This window comes from Oncorhynchus mykiss, chromosome 21 (assembly GCF_057628025.1).
Source record: "Oncorhynchus mykiss isolate SJ-2025 chromosome 21, ASM5762802v1, whole genome shotgun sequence".
Taxonomy (NCBI): Eukaryota; Metazoa; Chordata; class Actinopteri; order Salmoniformes; family Salmonidae; genus Oncorhynchus; species Oncorhynchus mykiss.
The window spans coordinates 5,195,909-5,206,608 of NC_143042.1; the positions used below are offsets into that span (position 1 = coordinate 5,195,909).

Below are 10,700 nucleotides of genomic sequence, written 5' to 3' on the forward strand. Positions count from 1 at the left end.
TTGTAGAATTGATATTCCTGTTAGGCCAAATGAGATGATTTTAGACACCGCTCTTCAACCTTCATAAGCTCTTGCGTTATGAGTTCTGCTGTCAGTGGTTGGTGAGCCTGGTCCCAGACTTGTTTGTGCTTTTGCCAACACGATTGCTCATTGTTAAGCAAACATGATTTTTGGGGGAGAAACAGTTATTTTCAAAAATGTAACTTAACAGAAACAGATTGTGACATTTATGTGTGAGCTATTTGAGACCTATTTTTCCTGCTCTTATTTTAGGCATTGTTTACTTTAGAGGGCTTGCCGTATAGTTTGTATTAAAGACTGCTGCATAACTCCTTGAGGTCAGTAAATCAACTTTTGGTTACGTTTTGGGGTAAACTTTCCCTTTAACACATTAATGGAAGCAGCATATGCATTTTAGTAGTAGTTCACTTTATTGTACCACAATGGGAGTTTGGTTTGAGGCTCTGCGGGAATTTTAAAAAGACAGGACCACATTGAGAAAGGCATGACAACAATGAGAACAGTGCAGTTCAATCTATCTAAACCTCTCAGCTATTCGTAAAAAAATATGCTTGGGTACAGTCTGTGTACTCCAAATGCGGCGACAAAGGTGAGGAGAAGGGCCAGGGGTCGGATGGCCAATATGGCCATGCAGCAGGGGCCACAGGTGGCCAGGGTGGGGTCCCAGTCGGGGGTCCATCTGTAACCTGTACACAGGTGAGAAAAGTAAAGGCTAATGTTGGTCACAAAGAACACATTCTGCCATTGTGGTTTAGGAAGTTCATTTAAATGAAGGGTTGCGTATTCAAAACATACTTTTCTGTTCATCTCGTTTTGGATCGTCTGTAAAGAGAGAAGACAAGGCGGCTTTATTATGTCACGAATAGAACATGGTATTTGGTGTTGAACGTGCATGTACAAGGGAAAGAGTATTGGGGGTGTTGTGGAGGAATATGTTGAAGATTCAGACCATCACAGGGTTGTCCTGCATCTTGTTATTTTATTGGTTGTGGGAAATGGTAGCTGACAGACTCACGGCAGAGCTTGGCCTGGCATTGATTGTTTGCACCCTCACAAGAGCTGCATTCTTCCAACCCGTTCTGGTATGGTAGCATCTCAACCACGTTTCCCCTGGAGAAAGCAATGCACATCCTTTTAATTTATCTCAAATGTTTCCATATTTCTAAAATCAGAGCATCTTAGATAAAAACATTTTGCCGAAGGGAAAGTACAATGTGTGCAAGGTTGCATAAGTCCAATAACCTTTCAAAAAATCCCCAGGTGTTCCAGAAATTATTCATTTTGCATCATATGATGCACAACGCAGAATCTTATGATGCAAAATGCATCATACCGGCTGCATTTCTGTATTTTGAAAGTTATATACAGTTGATGTCGGATGTTTAAATACACTTAGGTTGTAGTCATTAACTTGTTTTTCAACCACTCCACAAATTTCTTGTTAACAAACTATAGTTTTGGCAAGTCGGCTAGGACATCTACTTTGTGCATGACACAAGTGATTTTTCCAAAAATTGTTTACAGACAGATTATTTCACTTATAATTCACTGTATCACAATTCCAGTGGGTCAGACGTTTACATACAATAAGTTGACTGTGCCTTTAAACAGCTTGGAAAATTACATACAATTATGTCATGGCTTTAAAAGCTTCTGATAGGCTAATTGACATAATTTGAGTCAATTGTAGGTGTACCTGTGGATGTGTTTCAAGGCCTACCTTCAAACTCAGTGCCTGTTTGCTTGACATCATGGGAAAATCAAAAGAAATCAGCCAAGACCTCAGAAAAAAATTGTAGACCTCCACAAGTTTGGTTAATCCTTGGGAGAAATTTCCAAATGCCTGAAGGTACCACGTTCATCTGTACAAACAATAGTACGCAAGTATAAACACCATGGGACCACACAGCCGCCATACCGTTCAGGAAGGGGATGCGTTCTGTCTCCTAGAGACGAGCATACTTTGGTGCGAAAAGTGCAAATCAATCTCAGAACAAAAGCAAAGGACCTTGTGAAGATGCTGGAGTGAATAGGTACAAAAGTATCTATATCCACAGTAAAACGAGTCCTATGTCGACATAACCTCAATGGCCGCTCAGCAGGGAAGAAGCCACTGCTCCAAAACCGCCATGAAAAAGCCAGACTATGGTTTGCAACTGCACATGGGGACAAAAATCGTACTTTTTGGAGAAATGTCCTCTGGTCTGATGGAACAAAAATAGAGCTGTTTGGCCATAATGACCATCGTTGTGTTTGGAGGAAAAGGGGGGAGGCTTGCAAGCCGAAAAACACCATCCCAACCGTGAAGCACGGGGGTGGCAGCAGCATGTTCTGGTGGTGCTTTGCTGCAGGAGGGACTGGTGCACTTCACAAAATACATGGCATCATGAGGTAAGAAAATTATGTGAATATATTGAAGCGACATCAGACAGGAAGTTAAAGCTTGGTCGCAAATGGGTCTTCCAAATGGACAATGACCCCAAGCATACTTCCAAAGTTGTGGCAAAATGGCTTAAGGACAACAATGTCAAGGTATTGGGAGTGGCCATCACAAAGCCCTGACCTCATTCCCAGAGGAAATGTGTGGGCAGAACTGAAAAAGCGTGTGCGAGCAAGGAGGCCTACAAACCTGCCTCAGTTACACCAGCTCTGTCGGGAGGAATGGGCCAAAATTCACCGAACTTATTGTGGGAAGCTTGTGGGAGGCTATCTGAAACGTTTGACCCAAGTGAATCAATTTAAAGGCAATGCTTCCAAATACTAATTGAGTGTATGTAAACTTCTGACCCACCGGGAATGTGATGAAATAAATAAAAGCTTAAATAAATCATTCTCTCTACTATTATTCTGACATTTCAAATTCTTAAAATAAAGTGGTGATCCTAACTGACCTAAGACAGGGTATTTTTACTAGGATTAAATGTCAGGAATTGTGAAAAACTAGATTTAAATGTATTTGGCTAAGGTGTATGTAAACTTCTGACTGTATCTTGAAATTGCTGACATGTAACACTTTTTGGGACTATATATACAATGGACTAATGAAACAAATACCAAAATAGTTTTGGGGTGGAATTTTCCTTTCAGTGTACATGAATTGTTAGATATTACTGCACTGTTGGAGCTAGGAACACATGCATTTCTTTACACCTGCAATAACATCTTTAAATATGTGTATGTGACCAATACAATTTGATTTCATTTGGTATATGTGTATTCAGTCTGCCTTACGCTTTGTGAATGTAATATGTGTATTCAGTCTGCCTTACGCTTTGTGAATGTAATATGTGTATTCAGTCTGCCTTACGCTTTGTGAATGTAATATGTGTATTCAGTCTGCCTTTGTGAATGTAATATGTGTATTCAGTCTGCCTTTGTGAATGTACTATGTGTATTCAGTCTGCCTTACACTTTGTGAATGTACTATGTGTATTCAGTCTGCCTTTGTGAATGTAATATGTGTATTCAGTCTGCCTTTGTGAATGTAATATGTGTATTCAGTCTGCCTTTGTGAATGTAATATGTGTATTCAGTCTGCCTTTGTGAATGTAATATGTGTATTCAGTCTGCCTTTGTGAATGTACTATGTGTATTCAGTCTGCCTTTGTGAATGTAATATGTGTAGTCAGTCTGCCTTATACTTTGTGAATGTAATATGTGTATTCAGTCTGCCTTATACTTTGTGAATGTACTATGTGTATTCAGTCTGCCTTTGTGAATGTAATGTGTATTCAGTCTGCCTTACGCTTTGTGAATGTAATATGTGTATTCAGTCTGCCTTACGCTTTGTGAATGTACTATGTGTATTCAGTCTGCCTTTGTGAATGTAATGTGTATTCAGTCTGCCTTTGTGAATGTAATATGTGTATTCAGTCTGCCTTTGTGAATGTAATATGTGTATTCAGTCTGCCTTTGTGAATGTAATATGTGTATTCAGTCTGCCTTTGTGAATGTACTATGTGTATTCAGTCTGCCTTTGTGAATGTAATATGTGTATTCAGTCTGCCTTACGCTTTGTGAATGTAATATGTGTATTCAGTCTGCCTTACGCTTTGTGAATGTAATATGTGTATTCAGTCTGCCTTACGCTTTGTGAATGTAATATGTGTATTCAGTCTGCCTTTGTGAATGTAATATGTGATTCAGTCTGCCTTATGCTTTGTGAATGTAATATGTGTATTCAGTCTGCCTTACGCTTTGTGAATGTAATATGTGTATTCAGTCTGCCTTTGTGAATGTAATATGTGTATTCAGTCTGCCTTACGCTTTGTGAATGTAATATGTGTATTCAGTCTGCCTTATGCTTTGTGAATGTAATATGTGTATTCAGTCTGCCTTACGCTTTGTGAATGTACTATGTGTATTCAGTCTGCCTTTGTGAATGTAATGTGTGATTCAGTCTGCCTTTGTGAATGTAATATGTGTATTCAGTCTGCCTTTGTGAATGTAATATGTGTATTCAGTCTGCCTTACGCTTTGTGAATGTAATATGTGTATTCAGTCTGACTTATGCTTTGTGAATGTACTATGTGTATTCAGTCTGCCTTTGTGAATGTAATATGTGTATTCAGTCTGCCTTACGCTTTGTGAATGTAATATGTGTATTCAGTCTGCCTTACGCTTTGTGAATGTAATATGTGTATTCAGTCTGACTTATGCTTTGTGAATGTACTATGTGTATTCAGTCTGCCTTTGTGATTGTAATATGTGTATTCAGTCTGCCTTTGTGAATGTAATATGTGATTCAGTCTGCCTTTGTGAATGTAATATGTGATTCAGTCTGCCTTATGCTTTGTGAATGTAATATGTGTATTCAGTCTGCCTTACGCTTTGTGAATGTAATATGTGTATTCAGTCTGCCTTTGTGAATGTAATATGTGTATTCAGTCTGCCTTATGCTTTGTGAATGTAATGTGTATTCAGTCTGCCTTATGCTTTGTGAATGTAATGTGTATTCAGTCTGCCTTACGCTTTGTGAATGTAATATGTGTATTCAGTCTGCCTTACGCTTTGTGAATGTACTATGTGTATTCAGTCTGCCTTACGCTTTGTGAATGTAATGTGTATTCAGTCTGCCTTTGTGAATGTAATATGTGTATTCAGTCTGCCTTACGCTTTGTGAATGTAATATGTGTATTCAGTCTGCCTTTGTGAATGTAATATGTGTATTCAGTCTGCCTTACGCTTTGTGAATGTAATATGTGTATTCAGTCTGCCTTACGCTTTGTGAATGTACTATGTGTATTCAGTCTGCCTTACGCTTTGTGAATGTAATATGTGTATTCAGTCTGCCTTACGCTTTGTGAATGTAATATGTGTATTCAGTCTGCCTTACGCTTTGTGAATGTAATATGTGTATTCAGTCTGCCTTTGTGAATGTAATATGTGTATTCAGTCTGCCTTATGCTTTGTGAATGTAATATGTGTATTCAGTCTGCCTTACGCTTTGTGAATGTAATATGTGTATTCAGTCTGCCTTACGCTTTGTGAATGTAATATGTGTATTCAGTCTGCCTTACGCTTTGTGAATGTACTATGTGTATTCAGTCTGCCTTATGCTTTGTGAATGTAATATGTGATTCAGTCTGCCTTTGTGAATGTAATATGTGTATTCAGTCTGCCTTATGCTTTGTGAATGTAATATGTGTATTCAGTCTGCCTTACGCTTTGTGAATGTAATATGTGATTCAGTCTGCCTTTGTGAATGTAATATGTGTATTCAGTCTGCCTTACGCTTTGTGAATGTAATGTGTATTCAGTCTGCCTTACGCTTTGTGAATGTAATATGTGTATTCAGTCTGCCTTACGCTTTGTGAATGTAATATGTGTATTCAGTCTGCCTTTGTGAATGTAATATGTGTATTCAGTCTGACTTACGCTTTGTGAATGTACTATGTGTATTCAGTCTGCCTTATGCTTTGTGAATGTAATATGTGATTCAGTCTGCCTTATGCTTTGTGAATGTAATATGTGTATTCAGTCTGCCTTTGTGAATGTAATATGTGTATTCAGTCTGCCTTACGCTTTGTGAATGTAATATGTGATTCAGTCTGCCTTTGTGAATGTAATATGTGTATTCAGTCTGCCTTACGCTTTGTGAATGTAATATGTATATTCAGTCTGCCTTATGCTTTGTGAATGTAATGTGTATTCAGTCTGCCTTATGCTTTGTGAATGTAATATGTGTATTCAGTCTGCCTTACGCTTTGTGAATGTAATATGTGTATTCAGTCTGCCTTTGTGAATGTAATGTGTATTCAGTCTGCCTTATGCTTTGTGAATGTAATGTGTGTATTCAGTCTGCCTTACGCTTTGTGAATGTAATATGTGTATTCAGTCTGCCTTACGCTTTGTGAATGTAATATGTGTATTCAGTCTGCCTTTGTGAATGTAATATGTGTATTCAGTCTGCCTTTTTGAATGTAATGTGTGTATTCAGTCTGCCTTACGCTTTGTGAATGTAATATGTGTATTCAGTCTGCCTTATGCTTTGTGAATGTAATGTGTGTATTCAGTCTGCCTTACGCTTTGTGAATGTAATATGTGTATTCAGTCTGCCTTTGTGAATGTAATATGTGTATTCAGTCTGCCTTACGCTTTGTGAATGTAATATGTGTATTCAGTCTGACTTTGTGAATGTAATATGTGATTCAGTCTGCCTTTGTGAATGTAATATGTATATTCAGTCTGCCTTATGCTTTGTGAATGTAATGTGTGTATTCAGTCTGCCTTACGCTTTGTGAATGTAATATGTGTATTCAGTCTGCCTTTGTGAATGTAATGTGTGTATTCAGTCTGCCTTACGCTTTGTGAATGTAATATGTGTATTCAGTCTGCCTTATGCTTTGTGAATGTAATATGTGATTCAGTCTGCCTTATGCTTTGTGAATGTAATGTGTATTCAGTCTGCCTTTGTGAATGTAATATGTGTATTCAGTCTGCCTTTGTGAATGTACTATGTGTATTCAGTCTGCCTTTGTGAATGTAATATGTGTATTCAGTCTGCCTTTGTGAATGTACTATGTGTATTCAGTCTGCCTTTGTGAATGTAATATGTGTATTCAGTCTGCCTTATGCTTTGTGAATGTAATATGTGTATTCAGTCTGCCTTACGCTTTGTGAATGTAATATGTGTATTCAGTCTGCCTTATGCTTTGTGAATGTAATGTGTGTATTCAGTCTGCCTTACGCTTTGTGAATGTAATATGTGATTCAGTCTGCCTTTGTGAATGTAATATGTATATTCAGTCTGCCTTATGCTTTGTGAATGTAATGTGTATTCAGTCTGCCTTATGCTTTGTGAATGTAATATGTGTATTCAGTCTGCCTTACGCTTTGTGAATGTAATGTGTATTCAGTCTGCCTTATGCTTTGTGAATGTAATATGTGATTCAGTCTGCCTTTGTGAATGTAATATGTGTATTCAGTCTGCCTTACGCTTTGTGAATGTAATATGTGATTCAGTCTGCCTTACGCTTTGTGAATGTAATATGTGTATTCAGTCTGCCTTTGTGAATGTACTATGTGTATTCAGTCTGCCTTACGCTTTGTGAATGTACTATGTGTATTCAGTCTGCCTTACGCTTTGTGAATGTAATATGTGTATTCAGTCTGCCTTACGCTTTGTGAATGTAATATGTGTATTCAGTCTGCCTTTGTGAATGTAATGTGTGTATTCAGTCTGCCTTTGTGATTGTAATATGTGTATTCAGTCTGCCTTACGCTTTGTGAATGTAATGTGTGTATTCAGTCTGCCTTTGTGATTGTAATATGTGTATTCAGTCTGCCTTTGTGATTGTAATATGTGTATTCAGTCTGCCTTTGTGATTGTAATATGTGTATTCAGTCTGCCTTTGTGAATGTAATATGTGTATTCAGTCTGCCTTTGTGATTGTAATATGTGTATTCAGTCTGCCTTTGTGAATGTAATGTGTGTATTCAGTCTGCCTTTGTGAATGTAATATGTGTATTCAGTCTGCCTTTGTGATTGTAATATGTGTATTCAGTCTGCCTTTGTGATTGTAATATGTGTATTCAGTCTGCCTTTGTGAATGTAATGTGTGATTCAGTCTGACTTACGCTTCGGCATAGTTACAAACAAATATGGCTCCCTCTTTATCAGAAAACGAAGTCCTGTCGACGCCATTTGGGCATATTTGGACGGCGCAACCAACCTTGTAGCTCGTCGCCCAAACAACCTGGGAATGCAAGCAAGCATACAGTCGGCAAAGATGATGAAATATTGAGTTTCCCCTTTTATAGCAATGTTTTTACAATAGGTCAAATAGTGGGTGCTTATATTTGTTCTGTTTCACACATGTGCAAGTGTGCAACCTGTGTGTTGTGAAACAGGTGTTTTTTGCATATCCCATGCTCCCTGAGACAGCTTCAGAGAGTGTGGTCAAGGCCAGGGATCAGCTGTTATTGACGGTGCCCCTGGTGCAATTAGGGTTAAGTGCCGTGCTCAAGGACAGATCGGTAAATGTTTCACCTAGTTGGCTCGGGGATTTGAACAAGCAACCTTTTGGTTATTGGCCCAACGCTAAAACTGCATTTTGTCGTTTTGATGGTTTTTAGCAGTGATGCTGTTTTATTCAGTAGAGGACACGTACCTGTGTGTAGTGGCCACACATTTTCCCTGGTCTACACGCATTGCTTTGGTATGAGTAATCGTTCACTTCTTTGACCCATAAATCCATGGCCCGCATGACGGAGAACGTGGAGGGCGGGTATCCTGCCCAGATGTTCTCTCCCACAGAGGAGAAGACAGGGTGGACTCGTCTGACCTCTTTCAGGTAGATGTTGTGCTGGAAATCACAGTGTCTTGCCCAGGCCCTTGCAGTGATGGCCAAGCCCTCATCCCACGTCTTGAAGGAAAAAAATACAACCAAATTAGTGAGTGTCTAAAAAAATGACAGTATCTGTGATATGAAACTGATTACACGCCTCTATGGATCTGATTGGCTTGTCCTCATTTCATTCTAACATTGTTTTACAGGGCTCTACAGTGCGACCATTAACTTGCCTATGCGGCTACATATTTTGTCTTTGACCTGGAAAATGTAGGATTCTAGCTTTATTACTTTACCTCAAATGTTTCATTGTGCTCCTACATTTCTTTGTGTGCGCCTACAGTTTTCAACTTAGGCGTTACACGTTCTTGTAAAAAAGGACAGTGTAGAGCCCTGTCTTATTCAACTATAGCTTACTCACAAGGCAATGTTTATATGCATTGTTGTTGCTTTAGGAAGCGTTTAAGCACTATTCACGTATTGCATATTCGTAATTGTCACTTTTCCAACTGCAAAAGCAAATCCAATTCTGAATCATTTACATGGAAGCAGTATTAGCTATATTATGGTATTACTGAGTTTTGACTTGGGAATACAGTGTTGCATGCTCTCATTTTTTAAACCTTTATTTAACTAGGCAAGTCAGTTAAGAACAAATTCTTATTTTCTATGACGGCCTAGGAACAGTGGGTTAACTGCCTGTTCAGGGGCAGAGCGACAGATTTGTACCTTGTCAGTTCCGGTTACTAGTCCAACGCTCTAACCAGTAGGCTACCCTGCCGCCCCGTCTCATCGCCTTACTGCTTACCATGTAGAGCATATTTCTGGCCGGTGGATTCACAGAGGATCGGTTGGCGTTGTGTATCCTCACGCAGTCGTTGATGAACTTCTTATCGGTGATGCCAGGAAATGGGTTGTACTCTGAGGACTCGATATTAGGGACAGATGAGCCCAGGAAAATCACAGCCCACAGCAATCCTTGCAGCAGTAGCTGCCCCATGCTTCAGGTACAGAGGATTGAACCAAGACAGGTCACAAACGTCTCACATCACATCTCCTTTCTCGGTAAAGCAGCTTGTTTCAAACAGGAACTGAGACGTCTGCATATTTTACTGCTGGATGGTGAGGAGGAAGGAAGTCGATGTGAAATTCTGTGTACTAGTGAGTCCATGTAGTAGTGTAATAAACTGGCAAAAGATGGAGGTAACCTACTAGGCAGAAAATGTTTGAATAAACGTTGTTTCCACGTCATTTAAACCGGAAAGAAATCCATGTGATGTCGTTGAATCAACCTGAAAAACTGATAGGATTTGCAAGAAGTCAACATAAGCACATTTCATCTTTTTCCCACCCAACTTTTAACCTAAATCCAATGAAATGGTGACATTTGTTGATTTCGCGTTGAATTGACAGTTGACAACTCAAACAAATGTAAATCAAAACTAGACGTTGAATTGACGTCTGTGGACAGTGGGAAAGCCTTGGTGATGGTGGCATCCAACTCATAAAGGAGATTAGGGTCATTTCATGTCATTGTTGAAAAGTGAGAGACAGAGAGGAAGATACAGGGAGAGACTTATCTAGAGCGATAGCTAGAGAGAGTTACTGTCTCTCTAGGATCCTGTAAGGCTAGGAAAAAGTGTGGTATTGTGCTTAGCTTAACTTCCCTTATTCATGTGTGTGAACGAGAGAATTCAGCAGTTCTGTTTGAATCTACTGGAGTGTGTGTGTGCGTGACTTCAACAAGGCTGTGGTTTTCTGAACTTCTATTGAGTCAGTTCTGTGAACTTCTCATCACTCTTCAGGCAGACAGTAACTCTGGGTAGCTTTGTCACAGTATCTTACATGTCTGTCAATCAATGCAACAGATAAAGTATTTTTGTTTTT

At 39.1% G+C, this 10,700-nt stretch overlaps 1 protein-coding gene across 4 annotated transcripts; it reads right to left on the reverse strand.

The window, feature by feature from the left end:
• Positions 1-408: 408 nt before the first annotated feature.
• On the reverse strand, positions 409-10,365 carry glipr1a (GLI pathogenesis-related 1a). 4 transcript variants are annotated; one of them, XR_005036199.2, is made up of 6 exons: positions 9,622-10,363; positions 8,634-8,888; positions 8,101-8,219; positions 971-1,131; positions 817-843; positions 409-707 (listed from the first exon to the last, which is right to left on the reverse strand). XR_005036199.2 is itself a non-coding variant. In XM_036945123.2 (6 exons), exons 1-6 carry the CDS (start codon positions 9,811-9,813, stop codon positions 553-555), a joined length of 843 nt encoding a protein of 280 aa, XP_036801018.1. In that variant the 5' UTR covers positions 9,814-10,365; the 3' UTR covers positions 409-552. The 4 variants fall into 4 exon arrangements, 1 of the variants encoding a protein (XP_036801018.1); XM_036945123.2 differs by having other exon boundaries at positions 1,037-1,131; positions 9,622-10,365; XR_016490114.1 differs by lacking the exon at positions 8,101-8,219 and having other exon boundaries at positions 1,037-1,131.
• Between the last annotated feature and the right edge of the window lie 335 nt (positions 10,366-10,700).

Coding starts and splice junctions, on each gene's coding strand:
- glipr1a (XM_036945123.2), bottom strand. CDS start 9,813: ATGGGGCAGCTACTGCTGCAAGGATTGCTGTGGGCTGTGATTTTCCTG. Junction 8,220..8,633: donor TGTGTGGCCACTACACACAG/GTACGTGTCCTC, acceptor TTGCATTCCCAG/GTTGTTTGGGCGACGAGCTA. Junction 708..816: donor AAAACGAGATGAACAGAAAA/GTATGTTTTGAA, acceptor ACCTGTGTACAG/GTTACAGATGGACCCCCGAC.